Source organism: Canis lupus, chromosome 4, assembly GCF_048164855.1.
Source record: "Canis lupus baileyi chromosome 4, mCanLup2.hap1, whole genome shotgun sequence".
NCBI lineage: Eukaryota > Metazoa > Chordata > Mammalia > Carnivora > Canidae > Canis > Canis lupus.
The window spans coordinates 14,435,909-14,454,936 of record NC_132841.1 but is presented as its reverse complement, the minus strand read 5'-3'; the positions used below and the strand labels follow the sequence as shown (position 1 = coordinate 14,454,936).

Below are 19,028 nucleotides of genomic sequence, written 5' to 3'. Positions count from 1 at the left end.
TTTTAGACATATCTGGACATCTTAGAGAAGAATGAAAGGATCATTTTTTCTTTAAATCAGAAGCTTGAATTATTAATGGATTCTTCTGAGTATACAGTCACAGAATAGAGACATATTGATTTTTCTTAGGCTTCGTTCATCCTGCCACTTCTTACCATCTATTGGCCAGATAGGATCTTAAGTAATTAAGTAAATCCCTGTAGCTAGCGTCCTTGTTTTTCCAGGTCTTACTGTGATCATTCTGGACATTTTGGTGATTTATATAACTCATGAATAATAAGATGCTCATCCATGAGTAACAATTAAATCTTCATTTGCAATAGAACCTTTTGCTTTAGGGAAAAAGAACACTGCCTAATCACATAAACATGAAACGCATCTCTTCAAAATAAAAAAAAAAGACATTTTCATAATGTTATGCAATCTTTTAAAGTTAAATAAGCAAGAAAAAAGAAATAATGCTGAATAAGGAAAATAAAAGGAAATGAGATAAAACTTAGATAGTTTAAGTCTTTACTCTGGAAAAACAGCTATATGCTATAATACATGCTGACTGCAAAAAATTTCAGGACATACAAACAAGTGCATAGGGAAAGCAGAGATTATGTGGTACACTATCAACATCAAATGACTACAGATAAAGATTCGATGTCTGTCCTTCAGGGCCTCTTCTCTATGTATATATACATGCATATGGATATAAAATTATAAACTGCAATCACAAACACATTTAGTAGTCTGGGTTTTTTTCCCCACTTAACATAGTGTGAATAATTTTCCACCATAAACACAATGCTATATGAGTACTCTTAATAATGACAGCATTACATTAGATAGAGGCACCACATATTTTTAAAACATTTTTTTTTCTGAGACATTTAGGTACTTCACAGTTTGGGTTTTACATTTTTTTTTCTACTATAAACAAATATATGCTTCCATAGTTTTGCACATTGTCTGATTACCTCTTTGGGAAAAACTCGAGAAGTACAATTATTGGCTCAAGGGATAAACACATTTTGAGGTTTGATATATCTTGCCAAACTGCTCTCTGGAGAGTTTACCATTTTATACCCCTCCCATCAGTATATGAGAGTGTCAGTTCACCACACTCTCATAAGACAATGTGTATCATTGTCATTTTTGAAAATTTGGTCATTTTAGTTCAATTTGCATTTCTTTGAGTATTAATGTGAAAATTTTTATATACATTTATTGGCTTTTTATACATCTTCTTTTCTAAATATGCATTGTTAATTTTTCCATTAATATGTTCTCCTTTTGCTCATTGAAGAAATTATGCATATTTTTAAAAGATTTTATTTATTCTTTTGAGAGAGAGAGATGCAAAGAGAGAGAGAGCATGAGCAGGGGAGAGGCAGGGGGAGAAGAAGCAGACTCCCTACTGAGCCCAGAGGCCAATGTGGGGCTTGATCCCAGGATCCAAGACCCTGAGACTGTGACCTGAACCAAAAGCAGATGGTTAGCTATCTAAACCACCTAGATGTCCCAGAAATTACATGTAATAGACTATTGTATCTTTCCGTCATTTGTAGTGTAAATTTTATTTTTCAGAGTTTGTTTGATTTGTTTGTTGCGTTCCCCTCCCCTAAAATAGAAGTTATAAATTTTGATGTGGTCAACATATTAGTGGCCTCTGGTGTCTCAATCTCAATTTATAATGAGCATTCCCATTACACAACAAACATTCCCAAGGTGGTCCATTTAAAGCAGACTCTTCATAATTAAAAATGAGTAATGTGAGCATATTTCTTCTATCTCAGCTTTTAATTTTCTGGTAATCGGTTTAATGACTGGTATTTAAAAGGATTGATTCAGAGTTTTTAAATTACACACTGAAATAATATTCTCCAAATATAATGTTTTGGGTTTAGGCAATGAAATAAAATGTTCCTTCTTTTACATTAATTGATTCAGTAAAAAATTATCAAACACTAGGTGAATGTATATAGTTCCTATACTGAGAAAAACAAGAAAAAATAGTATCAGTTGTCCTGATCTCACAGAACTGCATAATTAGTTCCCAAGATGTAATGCTATATTTGGAAGGCATTTAATGCTGAGGGAAAAAAAAGGTAATGTTAGAGAAAGTACTCTTTCCTCCCTCCCTTCCTTTCACCCATTCTACTACTTTCCCTCACTGCCTTTCTCTTTTCTTCTTTTCTTCCTTTTTCTATTTTTGATTCCTTAAGAGATGGGTCCCTCAAACTGAACTATAAGGGAATGCTTTGGGTTGGCAGAAGAGAGGTTGGGGAGCATTTCAGGCAGTAGGAAGAGTTTACTTCATAGCAGCAGGAAGTAGGAAACCTGTAATTATGAAAAAACCAATCAGAGAACTGGCCACAGAGGAGCTGAGATTAATGCTAGTGAGCCAACATATGAAAAGACTTGAGTGACAGGTTCAAGAGTTTACGTGCCATGTGATCTGTGATGGAAACCATCTTTAAATTATGCTCTGCCATTTATCAATTATTTTACTGGAGACAGATCCCTGAATTTCTCTTAAAAGATTTATATTTAGGGAGGGATGATTATTTTTCTGTGCTTTGAAGAAAAAGGGCTGGAGTGAAGTTTGATAAATTGTATACCCAAGCGTCAACTATTTTCTTTAAATGATAGATTCCATAGTCAGTCACACATGCCAGGTAGACCCGATAGAGTTATTTTAACACAACAATTTCTGATTGATTTTCTTTAGCAACACCCAATGTGAGCAGGTCAAACTACAAATTATGTCCTGTATGATTTTCCCTTCCAGCAGTTTGCTAATAGGATCATCCAATGAGGGAAAAAAAAAAACAAAAAAAAAAAACAAAAAAAAAACCTTTTTCAAGATTAAAAATATTATCTGGATAAGTTTAGATTATTTTGATAGGTACATCTCAAGGGTAAACTGAATAGAAAAAAAAGATATCTTTATAGCTACGCTTCAGTTGCCTTTCTCCTTTTCAAAATATGATCAGACATGTGATGTTTTTGTTGCTTTTTTTTTTCTCTTAAAAGGGTGAATGTTTACATAAGTCTCTTATTTTGTTTATTCAGGACACCGTAACTTTATAGTTTAAAGAAAGGAAATAAAATTTATGTTCCTATCTGGTTATTTTTTCCCCCAAAAGCTAACAATTTTTAAGTACAGTGTCATTAACACCCATAATCTGTGTGGGTTTTGAAATAAGGATGAAAAAGTGTTTTCTTTATTTTGTTTTTGCTTTAGGAATAAGTGCTCAGAACATGAAATTATATACAATTGACATTCACTGATTTTAGAGAGGTCTGAATTTTCTACATTTGCTGATGTTAAGTGGTATTATTTTGGGTTATGAAAGGCTGCCAAAACATGACTCTAGGCAAGGTAACCACTTAGGTATATTTATCATTTTCTTTAAATATCTTTCTAAGTATACTATATTTATAATAATCAGATTCTGCAACAGTACCACTTGTGAAAACAGGGCCTGCACCAGCAGCTGCACAGTTTGTACAATGCACAACTCCATTAATCACATAGACTACAGTGTGAGTGGTGCCTCCTGGGCTTGTGCAGGGGGAGTCCCTGTGAAGATGTCCATGTTATAAAGTAAAATTCTGAAACATATCAAGTATGTTGGCTTACACGGTCAAAAATAAAACTATATCTATCTGTTACATTTTGTATATTTAGAGAAACTATCAAAGAAATCTTATGAGGTTTTTATATTCAAACACAAATATGTATGTGTGTATGTTTAAAAAAATATATATATATAACCTTTGAAGGTACAAATGATCCAAGATTTGATGTGTTGTCAGTTTGGTAAAATGAAAATGAATAAATATTTTTAAAATGTACTATGTATACATAATTCATGATATCAATTTTATTTTCTTAGGAAAAATTTGGGATGCTATAGCACAACACCAGATTTTTACTCTATAAATCACTTTCCGGCTAAACCTAATTTATACTTAAAATGTGGCAGCAACACACTTGCAAAGTATTTAATTTTATGGATTGAGAGTTCACCTATTTTTCCTATTCAGTCTTTTATTTTGTAAACACCCAGATGATCTCTGTCAATATATTAGTATGGAGACATGTTTATATGCGTGCACTTAATTTACAAAATGTGCCTCAGTACTTCTTGGGAATGCACTAGGTAGGGAGCTCTCCATCCTTATTAGCATTGCTGCTGTCTGTGTTCCAGTTGGCCATTCTAATAGGTGTGTAGTAGTATACCATTGTTATTTTAATTTGCATTTCCCTGATGAAATATGATGTGGAGCATCTTTTCATATGCTTATTTGCCATCTGTATGTCTTCTTTGGTGTGGTGTCTGTTAAGATGTTTGGACCATTTTATAATTAGATTGTTTCTTATTGTTGAATTTTAAGAGTTCTTTGCATATTCTGGATCAAACGTATTTTTTGCAAATATTTACGCCCAGTCTGTGGCTTATCTTCACATTCTCATGATATTGGCTTTCCCAGAGCAAAAGGTTTTGATTTTAATGAAGTCCAGCTAATTCAATTATTTCTGTCACAAACTATGCCTTAATGTTGTATGTTAAAGTTACGGCCATACCCAAGATCATCTAGGTTTTACTCCTATGTCATCTTCTAGGAGTTTTATAGTTTCGTGTTTTATATTTAGATCTGTGATCCATTTTGAGTTAATTTTTGTAGAGGGTCTAAAGTTCTGTGTCTAGATTCATTTCTTTGTATGTGGAATAACCAGTTGTTCCAGTACCATCTGTTTAAAAAATCTATCTTTGTTCTATTGTATTGCTTTCCTCCTTTGTCAAAGACCAATTGAGTATATTTATAAAGGTCTATTTCTAGGTTTTCTGTCCTGTTCTATTAAGCTATTTGTTCATTCTTTATGGATACCACACTGTCTTGATTACTTTAGCTTGATAATAAGTCTTGAAGTCAGCTACTGTCAGTTCTCTGACTTTGTTCTTCTTCTTCACTGCATTGGGTAGGCTGGGCCTTTTGCTTTTCCATATAAACTTTATCTTTTAATTTTTAAAAATTTAAAAAATTTAATTAGCCAACTAACACATTGTTAGTTTCAGATGTAGTTAAACTTTAAAATGAGTGTTTTGATCTTCATAGGATACCTTTTTGGGACTTTGCAATTGCATTTAATCTATACATCATGTTGGGAAGAACTGACAGCATAACAATATCGAGTCTTCCTATCCAGGATCGTGGACTATATCTCCATTTATTTAGTTCTTGATTTCATTCTTCAGAGTTTTGTAGTTCTTGTCACACAGATCTTGTACTTATTTATTTATATTATACTTCAGTATTTCATTTTTTAGAGCTAATGTAAATGGTAGACTGGCAAAAGGAACTATTGTATGTAAGGCTTTAGTAATGCGGTGGCGGGGTGTCAGGGAAGAGAACATGTTCTATAGTTCTATGACTACATATCAGTCTTTTAGGGACCCCGTGCCTCTGGACCGTAAACTTAACAGGAGTTTCTACTTTTTTCTCCCTCCTTAGATGGGACAGCATGGCTAGAGTGGGCTGGAGTTGGGTGTTTCCATTTGCCCAGTTGGTCAGACTGTGATAATATCTCAGCAGGTTAGGCTCTGGTTAACTCATTTCCCTTGAGTGCAGGTCCTGTTAGGAATAACTAAGTGGTCTGGCATATTTCAAAATGGTTCTTTTTCCTCTCCCCCTGCCAGGAGCCCAATGGCATTTTTCTCAATATTTGCTGTGGACTCCTGATGAAGCTCTGGGAGGTAAATCTCACAATTTAGTGGGGCCCCTCATGATTGGGCCCATTTGGAGTTTTAAACTCTCAAGAGTTGTTGGCACTGAGCCTCCAGCAATTCATCAATTACATTTCAGGTTTTCCTACCCTAGCACGGTTCCCATGGCAGTTTCCACTCATGAGTCTGTTACAATAAGCCACAGTGACCTGTATTTGCCTATCTGTCTCTCCAGTCTTGGGGGGAGCCATCCACCCTGCGTCCTTCCTTCTCATATGAATTGAAGAAGCGTTGTTGGTTTTCAATCTATTCAGCTTTTTATTCTTCATTAGGATAGACTGGAAAATTCAAACTCCTTACATGCAGATCTGGAAACCAGTACTCCTACTTGTTTTTCAGAAATCTAATCTATTAAATCAAACACATAGCCAATTATCCTGATTGATTTTCAATGTCACTTATTTAAATACTTAATAGCACACATTTGTTACATTTGATCTATTTTAATTACTATTCTTATTAATGCTCAAGGGGTCTCACCTTTGACCAATGATCCCATTGGTCTGTTTGCCAATCCCTGTCTAAATACCATATTGTTTTAACTACCATAGCTTTATAGACTGCTTTGGTATCTAATATGGCAATGCCTTCTCTTCTTCTTCTTCTTCTTTTTTTTTTTTTAAAGATTTTATTTATTCATGACAGACACACACACACACACACACACACAGAGAGAGAGAGAGAGAGAGAGAGAGAGAGAGGCAGAGACACAGGCAGAGGGAGAAGCAGGCTCCATGCAGGGAGCCTGACATGGGACTCGATCCTGAATCTCCAGGATCACACCCTGGGCTGAAGGTGGCACTAAACCGCTCAGCCACCGGGGCTGCCCAGCCTTCTCTTCTTCTGCCTCATCTCTTTCTCTATCTTCTTCCTCCTCCTCCTCCATCATTATTATCATCATCATCATCAGCAGCAGCAGCAGCAGTATTTGGTTAGTTATACAGTTCATCTATGATAGTTTATTTTTCCTTTAATATGAAAGTTAGAATTAAATTCGTGTGTGTGTATTTCTAGTATGTAGCACATACAAGTATTTATTAAATCAAAGTCTGTATTAGTTTCCTATTCTTGCTATACCAAATTACCACAAATGGAGTGGCTTAAAACAACACAGATTTATTTATCTTACAGTTATGAAAGTCAGAAGTTCTCAACTTAACATGGTGACAGGGTTGCATTCATCCTAGAGGCTCTAGAGGAGACTCTGTTTCCTTGCCTTATCCATCCCCTAAAGGCCACCTCAATTCCTTCACTCCTGGCTTCTTCCTCCATTTTAAGGCCAGCAATAGATCTTTAAATTTCTCTCCCTTTCTCTGACTTTGACTCTCCGTTCTTCCTTTATTTTTATAAGAAACCTTATGATTACATTGAGCCCACTTAGATAATCCAGGATAATCTCCCCATCTCAAATCCTTTAATTTAGTCACATCTACAAAGCTCCTTTTGCCATGTAAGGTTACATATTCAGAGGTTTCAGGAATTAGTATGTAAGCATCTTGAGGTGGGTGGGGGGGAATCATTCAGCCTACCTATAGTCTACCTATAGTCACTTTTGGAAGATACTAAAAATTCAATTTATTATTTTGAAAACTATCAACAAAAGGAGAATAATCTAGCAGCACGTATTCTGTCTTTTCTAAATGAACTGTATCTCAGTTTAATCAAATAATTGAAGAATGGAAGTTTCTATTCATCGAAGTATCCAGATCATCAATGAAAAAAAGAATGATGAAGTAGAATATCACCATTTTTAACCCTTAATGAAATAATAGATCTAAGTAATGATGATCAGTGGTTGCTAACATTACGAAAAAGAAAACCAGACATTATCTGTCTCCTAATATAATTGTAGAATACCACCTATAAACTCTACTAAGCATTTGAACTGAAATCTAGTTAGTCTTCCAACATTTAACTACCCATTTACTAGAAATATGGAAGATAGAGATATGTTCAGAATACCACAGGAAGTGATTGGCAAACTGTGGAAAATTCTATAGGGTAGAAGACATGGATTTTTCAACAAACAAATTATAAGGAAATAAAAAATACAAATAGTAAACATATAAATTTAAAATGACATAAGAATCTAATTGCAACATAGGTATTTTATTTGGGTGCTACCTCACACATTCAAACACATGGATGCGTAAATAAATACAAATACAACAAGTTATAAGATAATCAGAGCTCTTGAACATTGGTTGCATAAGTGATGATATTAAAGAGTTACTTTAAATTCATTATATTTTAGAGTCACATATTAAGATACTTAACCATTATGGCCATAAGCTCATAACTGTTGAAACTAGGTAATGGATATATAAGGCTTAATATCCTATTCCTTCTATTCTGTATTTGGTTAAAATGCTCCACAATAAAAAATTAAAATAATATTTGTAAAGTGCCACTATAATCATGGCATATTGTGATTATACTGAGTTAAAGGCTAATTTGGAATGACGTGATATCTTCATAAATTGAGTCTTCTCAACTGTGAACATGTTTTACTTTCCACTTACTCAGATTTAATAAGAATTATCTCTACTAAAACTACTCATTTTTTGTATTATTTTTGCATGTTTTTGTTAGGGTCATTTCTAAAAATGTTATGGTTTCATTATTATCAGTGTGAGCCTTTTCGATTGAGTTATTACCCAATATATAAGAAAATATTCTTTTCTTTTAAAAAAAAAAAAGATTTTTATTTATTCATGAGAGATAGAGAGAGAGAGAGAGAGGCAGAGACCCAGGCAGAGGGAGAAGCAGGCCCCATGCAGGGAGCCCAACCTGGGATTCAATCCCTGGTCTCCAGGATCATGCCCTGGGCCGAAGGAGGCGCTAAACCACTGAGCCACCCAGGCCGCCCAAAAAAATATTATTTTCTTAATGATGGTTTCATATCATACCATCTGCAAACAATGAAAGCTTTGTGTCTTATTTTCAATATTTTGAAATTTATTTTATATAAATATATTTTCAATTTATTTTCAATTTTTCTTCTATTTTGACTTCTTTTTTGTTTTATTACATTGGCTAGGAACTAAAAAGCATTGTTGATAATAATAATCAGTTTTGCCTTGTTCCTTAGGGGTATTTTAATGTTTTCATTAAGATACTTTTAGAGAGTTTCTTGTGTTGGCATATTCTCAGTTAAGAATATAATCCTAAAAAAAAAAAAGAATATAATCCTATAACACCGATTAACTTGAGTTTTTTTAAAGTGAAAAATGGGTGTGTAATTTTATCAAATGCTTTACCATATCTATTGAGATGGTCACTTGGTTTTTCTCCCCTTAAGCTGATAATGTACTTAATTGCATTAATAGATATCTCAGTGTTAAACCACCACTCCATATATGGAATAAATCCTATTTGAACATCCAATCTTCTAGTATATTTCATTTTCTAATATTTTATCCAAGATTGTGGCATCTATCTTCATACCTGAGATTGCCCATAACTTTGTATTATTCTTGCTCACTTTTCATTATAATTCATTATAAATTCATAGAATAAGTTGAAAGCATTCTCAGAATTATACTAACTTCAAAGAATAAGTTGAAAGCTCTCCATCTCCTTCTATCCTCTATCACAATTTTTATATAAAAGGAAATTATCAACTTTAGACATTTTGGTGAAACTAGCCTATAATATCTTCTGGGTCTGATGCTATTTTTACATTTGGATTTTTAAATATCTTATATAATTATCATTCCATTAATATTTCCTACATCCCCTCAAGTAAATATTGGTAATTTACAGTTCCAAGTTTTTTTTTCTATATTTTCAATCCTATCTACATAAGATTATACCTGATACTTTATTAAAAGTTTTCAAATCCTATTTTGAATTTCCAAGATCTCTATTAGTTCTTTTTTTTAAGAATACAATAAAATTTCAAACTTTCTTAAGAATATCAATCAAACTTAAAATCTTCTACCATTTGCTCTATCAACTCTGTTCCTTAGCTATTATTTGACTTGTTCATAGAGTTTCATGTCTACCTATGATTTTATTTTCCTCAACTGCTTGGTGATTTTGGGCTGCCAGCTTATCTTTACATTAGATGGTCTTGGTTCACTTGCCTGGAGATGTTTGTTTGCCAAAACTTTCTGCAAAGATGGTAGGAGAGGGGCAAATAATAGCTTACGTCACTAATTTGATAAAGTCACTCTTCCCTTTTGTAATGGTTCTTTCTATTTCTTTTGGGGATCTATTTATCCTCTGTCACTTGTTCAATATGGTCTACTTGGATCTTCTAGTAGCATTACTCCACTCCTCTGGCCACAATGATTAATTGAGAGTAGACACATGGCACAAGCAGGGCCAATAATATTAACATTGCAAGGAGGAATGTCCCTTTCTCCTGGAGTTGCTCAACTGGAGCTGCCTCTGTCATATCTCCCACTAGTTAGAGGAAGGACAGTGTGCAGTGGAGGGGGATGAGATCAAAATAAAAAGAATCAGAGAAAAGAGATGAAAAAGGTCTAAGAGAGACAAGAGATTGAGATATTTGCATCACTTGGTTCAAATGGTTTGACTAGGTACAGCCAGTTAACGTTAGGCCAGCTCACTCTCAATTTACCAGCTGGTGACCAAGTTCTATACCCTTCCTTTTTCTTATTTCTTGAACTATTTTAAGTGAGATTTCTTTCATGGTACAAAACAAAAACAAAAAACAAACAAACAAAAAAACAAAAAACAAAACAAAAACCCAAACACAGTACAGTGTCTAACTCATTCACAACCTTTAGATTTCCTCTATAAGCTTTAAACCTACAGATTAGATGATCCTCTTTGTCTTCTATTTGTTTGCATAGGATCTTAACACTTTGGGTCCTACACTATTATTAATTATTTAATCACCTTTCTCCTCTCATTAGATAGTCAACTCCTTGAGGACAAGAATCGTTGCCTATCATTTTGTGTCCCTAGAAGTTAACAAAACCTACAATGTACTAGGGACTGGGTAACAGATGTTGAATGAATAAATACATAATTTTATAGTTATATCACCTCATTTTAGTAGATTCTTGGTGGTAGATACCTGACTAGAACCATGACTTTGGGAATCTGCTACGAAGTTTTGATCATCACCATTGCTAATATCTGATAGTGTTCTTTATGTGCAATTATTAAATGTTTCTTGTAGTTTTTAGGTAACAAAAGCAAAGAACAGAGAAGTTTCCAGGTGTCTTCCTGAGTGTGGCCTTGGGCCAAGGAAGATATATATACCCTAAGGAGAGTCTGATTCCCTTACAATTTCTGTGTCACAGGATCTTTTTTTTTTTTTTTTTAAGATTTTATTTATTTATTTATGAGAGACACACACACACAGAGGCAGAAATACAGGCAGAGGGAGAAGCGGGCTCCATGCAGGGAGCCTGACGTAGGACTTGATCCCGGTTCTCCAGGATCATGCCCTGGGCTGAAATCGGCACTAAATCTCCAAGCCACCCAGGCTGCCTGGTGTCAGAGGATCTATGGGCTAACTGCACTGTCACAAGACACGGAGAGCTCCTGCCTTAAGTGACTAAAAGGGAGTCCTCATCTCTTTATTTAATTTGTTTGTTTATTTATTTAAAATTTTAAGTAACATACAATGCAATATTGGTTTCAGGAGTAGAATTCAGTGACTTATCTCTTTAAATACTGAGTGAAACTCATATATTTCATCTTCTCAGGTGGCTACAACTATGGGAATTTGCTGCCTCCATTCTGTCATTATCCTAGCTCATTCTGGTTGTTTGCTACCTTTCAAGATAAGATGTCTGATCTGTAAACCACCCAATGAACTACAAAATGTCATTTATAGAACTGTATCTATAAATGTTTTAGAAATATTTCTAGATTACGAAGCATTTCAGGTCAGGAACAACGATTTACTGAAAATGTGCCTCTATGATCTAAGCATAATATGAAATTTCTTGGAAAGGGTGAGTAGAGATATCCATAAGTGATCACTAAATTCAAAAAACAAAACAAAACAAAACAAAAACCAATTCTTTTAAACTAAAACCCAAGAAAAGTATGACTATGGTTTATTTCTGTTCTTTTCCTAACAAAAATTAATATTTAGTAATTATGCTTAGAGGGGATTTATGTATTTTATTATAATTGCCTATCCACAATTAAGAAAGAAACTAAATTTTATCAGTGTTCTTTAATTTGAACACTAGCCTGAGAGCTAAATTTGGAACATTTATGCAGTTGTTGTGTGGACCTTATTTGGTCCCAGAGCACTGAGGTCAGCATGAATAATCACATTAGCAGGGCAGACCTCTGCCTTCTCTATGAAAGGTTGTTAATTAAAAAACAGATATTTGCACCAAGGGTTATCAGAAACTTCTACAATGCCATTAAATATTGTAGTATAATACCTACTTTGGTTAATCCTTTAAAATACCATGAGTGGTCTAATTCTTGAAGACCTAATATCCTTTAACTAAAGATTTTTTTACAGCTCTGGTCAGCTTGGAGAAAATACAAAAGACAAAGGAAAATAAAGGCACCAAAAACCAGTCTACTTTCTCCATTTTTTCTTTCTATAACCATAAATGTCACCTAAATATATCCTTACAACAAGGAAAGGGATGATTGTGCAATAACAAAGGGAAAAGGGAGTTCTTTATGAATTTTTTTCTTGATGATTCTAAATATATGCTTGTGCTGCTTTTGAAACCATTATTATTTTCCCAAAGTTTTGTTGAATAGACGAGATAGGGTTGTATTCCAAAGTGATCATTATTGCAACACTGTTGTACTACGTGATGTAATTCTCCAGTGGAAATGTTTTCAGTGAAACTTTGTCAAGTGACACCTAATTTAAGATATAGTATGAAGAGACTAAGAGAAAACTTTAAGGAAAGTCAAAGGCAAAAAAGGCTCCTTGTTTTCCTTTAATTCACTTAAAAGACCAGCTTCTTATGAGAAGTGCCCACATGGAGGATGAGTAACAACCAATTGAAGTGATTATGAAGCAAACACTTTATAAAATCCACTATAACAACACTCTGGCAGATAGGAAAGTTGGCACATTCCACCTGGTGTTTAATATCAGGAAAACTTCAAAGATAACATAAATATCTCCTTATTCACTGTTTATTTATGACCATGGCCACTCCTATGCCTGATACTTCTGGGCAACATAGCCTCCTCCATGGTTGAGAAGCTAAGGAGCACTTTTTATGGGATCTTTAGCCTCCTTCAGATGTTTTCTTACCCAGGATTCATATCTAGCAATTATGGTTATGTAATTATATGTAAAGCTGTTACAAAGAGTTTTCAGATAGATCAGTTATTGTAGAAACACTTTTGTATTCAATATCACTGAATCTCTTACATAGTTTGGTTGAAGGGCTATGGTGCATTATACTCTGTTTTGGCAGAAAAACAGCACCTCATCCTTGCCTTCAAGGAAACTGCAGTTGAATTGTGTTGACTATATTAATCCACAGAAATAATTAGAAAATCATATTAGCATAGTACATATTTATGTGCTTATTGGTATAGTAAGTGTAGCTAGAATAAAATAATAGGATGTGATTAAAGACGTTATCTAAACCCTTCCTTTGAGATGTGATGCAATTAAGGAAGGTTTGCTTCGTTGAGGAAGTGGGATTTGAATTAGACCTTAAAAAATGAGTAGATTGGGGAAAAATGTGAAATTAGAAGAGATTTAACTGAATTAATTTATCTCACTTTTCCCAATTTTCTTTGTATGAAGACATACATAACCCATTCAATTTTGATTTGTCAAATATCCCATAAATACATAAAGTATATATGATTAACAATGCTTTTAATTCCAAAAGACAGCTTATTTTCTTAATCCAAAGCTCACTTTATGTAATTATTCTTTTTGCAAACTACTAGTTGGTTATATTAACACTTGAGTAATCTTGACAAGAAGTTGCTTTAAGCAGTTAAAGATCCAGATGCTGATCAGCATGCATTAAGTGATTCAGCTTAATTGGTTTCATCTAGATAAATTACTTACCTTAGTTCCTATCACAATTTCTTCCCTGGTAGAGTAGAATAGAAACTCATATAGCTTGTAGTGTTGAAATAAGCTGAAACACAAAAGAAATGTGCAACTCTGATAAATTTATTTTAGGAAAGAAATATGTAAGAGTATTTATTAAAGGAAAGTTATTCATATTGGCCAAGCAAAAGACATTAAACACTAATATGGAGTTAGTTATGTCTTTTATTCCAAATGAATTGTCCAGCAATAGTAAGAAACTAAAGATTTACTTTTTTGAGACATTGACAGTATAACAGTAGCTAATATAAAAACAGTAAATTAGGGCAGCCTGGGTGGCTCAGAGGTTTAGTGTTTCCTTGAGCCCAGGACATGATCCTAGAGACCCAGGATTGAGTCCCACGTCAGGGCTCCCTGCATGGAGCCTGCTTCTCCCTCTGCCTGTCTCTCTCTCTCTCTCTCTCTCTCTCTCATGAATAAATAAATAAAATCTTAAAAAAAACATAAATTAATCCGTGGTAAGTGGATAGGTTTAGAATAAGGGAGCAATTAGATTGCATCTTGACTTTTTTTGGTTGACAAATAATGCACTGTCCCTAAATAACACCAAATTTCACATTATTCTTCATGTTTGGCTTCAAACTGGAGTCAATTTCCTCTGGAATGAATGACACTGAATCCTATATTCTACTTCTGTATCAATTACTTCTCATGTTCTCAAGCTGTTTCAAGATTAAATTAATCTCTGATAACACCTGATGTTAATGATGCAATATGAACTGAAATCCATTTAGAAGTTGTCTGATTTTCGGGATCCCTGGGTGGCGCAGCGGTTTGGCGCCTGCCTTTGGCCCAGGGCGCGATCCTGGAGACCCAGGATCGAATCCCACGTCGGGCTCCCGGTGCATGGAGCCTGCTTCTCCCTCTGCCTGTGTCTCTGCCTCTCTCTGTGTGTGGCTATCATAAATAAATAAAAAAAAAGTTGTCTGATTTTCTTGTAGAATATTTGATCACATGTCAAAGAGAGGAATTAATTTAAGACAGATTATTTCTTTAGTTTCTACCCAAAGACTAGATGGTCAGTGTATAAAAACTGTGAAGAGCTAAAGGGTAAGAGTTTCTTAAAACAAGTATTTCTAGTAAGTTTACAGATCTTAGCAATGTATTATTGAGAGTTAAAAATTTACTGAAGGGCTGATTTCTAATATCCTGTTTGTGATAATATTTGAATTTTTCTAATTCTCTTCCTGCTGGTTGGGAAAATTAATAGACTCATAATACAGCAAAATGCCCAAGAACAAAAAAATTGTCTTAGTGGTTTCTCTTTCACTCTGGTGCCTTTTGCTATTTAAGAAAATTGATTTTAATATAACTGAGAAATTAACATTTGCAAAATGTAGCTACAGAGCATGTATAATAATGGCTTCTCCTGAATGCTGTAATGGATCAAAGTTTCAATTCATTTGAAATCAATGAAGAAATCCTCAGGCAGCTGGGTCTCTCTGAGTTATATCAGCAGTTGATTTCACTACTAACACAATCCATTAAAAAGTGATGGGTATGCAGACTCAGTCATGGTATTTTTTTTTTTCAAAAAAACTCGTACATTCAAATTAGTCATCAACACTCGGAAAACTAACTTAGCTTTTGACATTACTTTGATTTGTTGGCTAGAAAATGCATCAAGATTAGTGAAGTCTGATGATTCAATGAAGCAAAATAAATTCAAATTCTCCTTCCCTTATATTGCTTACCTAGAGAAAGCTTTGAGGTTAAAAATATTAGGCTGGCAATAACCAATTTTGAATAGAAAAATTAAAGACTGTGGAGTATTTGGAAATAACTTGGCTTCCTCTCAGTGAATTAGTGTAAAATTTTCCTTCCATCTTATGTTACACAAAGAAGTTAATTCATAAATCTTCCTTCCTGCAATTTTATAATCTTTCAGCCTTATTCTCCTCATTGCATATAGGAATTAGATTGTCTCATGCCAAATGGAAATTCACTTTTTACAATGAAAATAAAATTCATGACTTGGATGAAGTGGTCAAAGATGTAAGTTGGGGCAAGGCCAGGACTAGGGTAAAGCAGATGAAGGAAGGGAAGCACCTAAGGAGGCACTTTTCAGGGCCAGGGCAAGTTGCCTCCATTGCTTCACTCTGGTCCCCATCTTGGTTGAGGTTATGTAACTTTACCAAAGATCTATTAGATTACTTCCTATGGGAATAAAGTGACACCTCTGCTTTGGGAATACATTTCCTCCTCCTTCCTTTAGAAGGAAGACATCCAGCTGACTCAAGCCCCTAGACTATTTTGTTAAACATCTTGTCTTAGTTCTAAATCAAAGAGAGAATACTCAGAAATAAAATGGGTCAAGACATCTGGGCTCCATGCCAGGAAGTAAGATACCCTGTTGATCACAGAGGGTCAGTGCTGATTTTCTTATATTGAGTAAATGCCTGTGCACATTACCTTCACCTAACTCCCAAAGAATAAGTAGAATACACAATGACAGAAGTGTACTTGGACCAGACATATCTAAATGATGTCTTATACTGAAAGGCTTCAGTAGCATTTTATATTTATATTTGTATATATTATATAAAATATATTAATGTATATATTGAATAAGTAGATTGGTCAGTACTTACAGTAATGTTAGTGAGGTATTTTGGTATTAGTTTTCTTCACAGATACATGATGGAATATACAAGTTAGATTCTATTAACAGTATTAAATAAAATTTCAGTTTTATTGCCAGTTAAGTTTCATGTGCTATAGGTCATGTTCTAAAAACTACTCTCCCTAAATTGATGAGGGCTTTCACTGGTTGAGTAAATTTAATATCAGATTAAATTGAAACATGCTTATATTTTCAATAATTGAGTTAGCTTCATATTTATAAAACTTCTTTGTAGTCATTAAAATGAAAAATATTATCTGGTTTAATTGCCATTAAATTTATATTTGTGGACCTATGAGGCATTCTAAAAAGGAGTTGTAGAAAAGAACATTTCTCTTTACATAACTCCAGTATCAATCCTAGTATCATATTAAGCAATATTTTATTTTCTGTAACAGATGAATTTAAAATGTATTAATTCTTTGAAATCACAATGTGAAGATTTAATGGCATAAAAATAGTTCTGATTCACTTTACCTGACCTCTCAAATACTAGTTTTTTGTTAGTGTTTTTAGAAATGAGATGAGAAATTTTTGGTAAGTGAAGTTACCCTGGTAAGCATTTAATGGTGACTAACACCGACATCCCTTCCTAACAAAATCATTTTCTGAAATGAAATGTCAAGAAATAGACTGCTGAGCATTTGTCCAGAGAGACAAGATGAAAAGAGACAAGTGGCACCTTTCACCACCTAGAAGGTGTCATTAGGGCGCCTGCATGGGGTTAGTTAACTATCAGTCCTGGTGTCCATTATGAACTTCCTGGGTTTAGAACTCAGAGGTAATAATGTGTTCTTCAAAGAGAGACCTGGCAGTCTCAAACAGATAAAGAAAGGAAAGAAGAATGCGACACAAATAGGCAGAGAATTCCCCTCACCCAGCGATTCTGATGGGCAGAAAACCTTGGGGAACAGGTTGTCTAATTCTGGATTTCCTTTCCCTTCCTTCCTAGCTTTACTTTCCACACAAGGACCTTGCTTTACTTTAATTGATATGAAGAGTACTGCAGCTTTTAGTGAGAGACACACATTAGGAGGTATATGTTTTATATTAAGAAATCAAATTATATCAAATGTTATTATATAAAACATATTATATCATATACGATTATTAATTCATGCCAGAAACCAGTATATAAGCCTTATCAAATTAAACATTAATATTTAAAAAGCTTCCAGACTACAGCCAGGATCCTTGCCAAGCAAATCTTGAGCATGTCTAGGACATTCCTTATTTTGGAGTTTTAAAATTTAAAATTGGAAAACACTGCAGTATATAGTAATGGAGGAAAAAAGATATTCTTCAGAAGCTTTTAGTCAGGCAAAAGAAAGATTTTACCAACTCTTGTTTAAATATTTGCAAATTCTAAAAATGTCCATGTCCCTTGAGAGAGATGCATGCCTCTAATGCAGACCTTCTGATAGATTATATAAAAAGATAGATTTCTTATTTCACCAATGAAGAATCGCTATAATAAAAATACTTTTCCTCTATTTACCATCATTTTCTAAGCATAAAGAAAAACGAGTTTAATTGGTTTAATTTCTAATACAAAGCATTTAAAATAAATTTTTAGGGCAGCCCAGGTGGCTCAGTGGTTTAGCACAACCTTTGGCCCAGGTTGTGATCCAGGAGACCTGGGATCGAGTCCCACGTCGGGCTCCCTGCATGGAGCCTGCTTCTCCCTCTGCCTGTGTCTCTCTGCCTCTCTCTCTCTCACTCTGTGTCTCTCATGAATAAATAAATAAAGTCTTAAAAAATAAAAGAAATTTTTAAATGTAAATGAACGTTATTCTAAAATGTAAAATTTTGATGTCAAGGCCAACTATTAAAATATAAAGTCTATTGTAATCAGGTCTGATTAATGTGAATAAATAATTTTGTTAATGAAATTATATTAATTAGGGATTCAAAGAAAAAATTGGATAATTAATTATAATTCTGGTGAAATTATACTCATCAAATACAAATCTTTTTTAAGAATGAAAGGTTAGCCAAAACTCAATGTCCTGAATTTATTTGTTGGATGAAAGATTTAATATTACCTTGTTATTGGCTGGGTTAATTACAGTATAAATTCTGTAAAGGTCTTAAAAATTGAATTCTTTTTGATTTAATAGATATTTTGTAAAAAGATAATGAAATGAAAAAATAAATGCTACTAAAAAAATTCATACCTTATTTTTAAGTAGTCAATGACAGCATTAGCTTGTCTTATATTAAAGATACTCCATTCCTCATTTTTCTGTGAATGAGATGGTCCTATTTCAGCCATAACTTCTCCAAGCCATTTTATGTTGTCTTCCAAAGACATATGCAGTGCTAAAATAAGATCCAGAGAAGTCTTAAGCATTATTTTGATAGATGCTTTCGGAACAAAATAATCCAAGATATCCTTAATGTGCAAATATTTACTTTTTCAATATTTGTGAAGACAATGGTGATAGCAATGTTTTTAATGGTAAGTTAATAATTATATTTTGTGTAAAAGAATAGAGGCTGACACACCCAAAAATTGTAAATTACTCTAATGCCATATAATTGTCTAAAGATTTTGTTCCCATTTTAAGATACA

The 19,028-nt window shown here is 33.8% G+C and overlaps 1 protein-coding gene and 1 long non-coding RNA gene across 4 annotated transcripts in view; one reads left to right on the top strand and one right to left on the bottom strand.

Moving 5' to 3' along the window:
* Positions 1–19,028, top strand: part of LOC140631886 (uncharacterized) — a 158,603-nt gene that overhangs the window by 5,317 nt on the left and 134,258 nt on the right. The gene's annotated exons all lie outside the window — the stretch shown is intronic.
* The window catches only part of CABCOCO1 (ciliary associated calcium binding coiled-coil 1), a 117,537-nt gene that overhangs the window by 67,476 nt on the left and 31,033 nt on the right, over positions 1–19,028 (bottom strand). For all 3 annotated transcript variants that reach the window (XM_072823211.1, XM_072823212.1, XM_072823213.1), the window contains 2 exons: positions 18,631–18,775; positions 13,786–13,858 (listed from right to left, as the gene is read on the bottom strand). In XM_072823211.1, the coding sequence (XP_072679312.1) occupies positions 13,786–13,858; positions 18,631–18,775 (218 nt within the window). The remainder of the gene's footprint in view (positions 1–13,785; positions 13,859–18,630; positions 18,776–19,028) is intronic.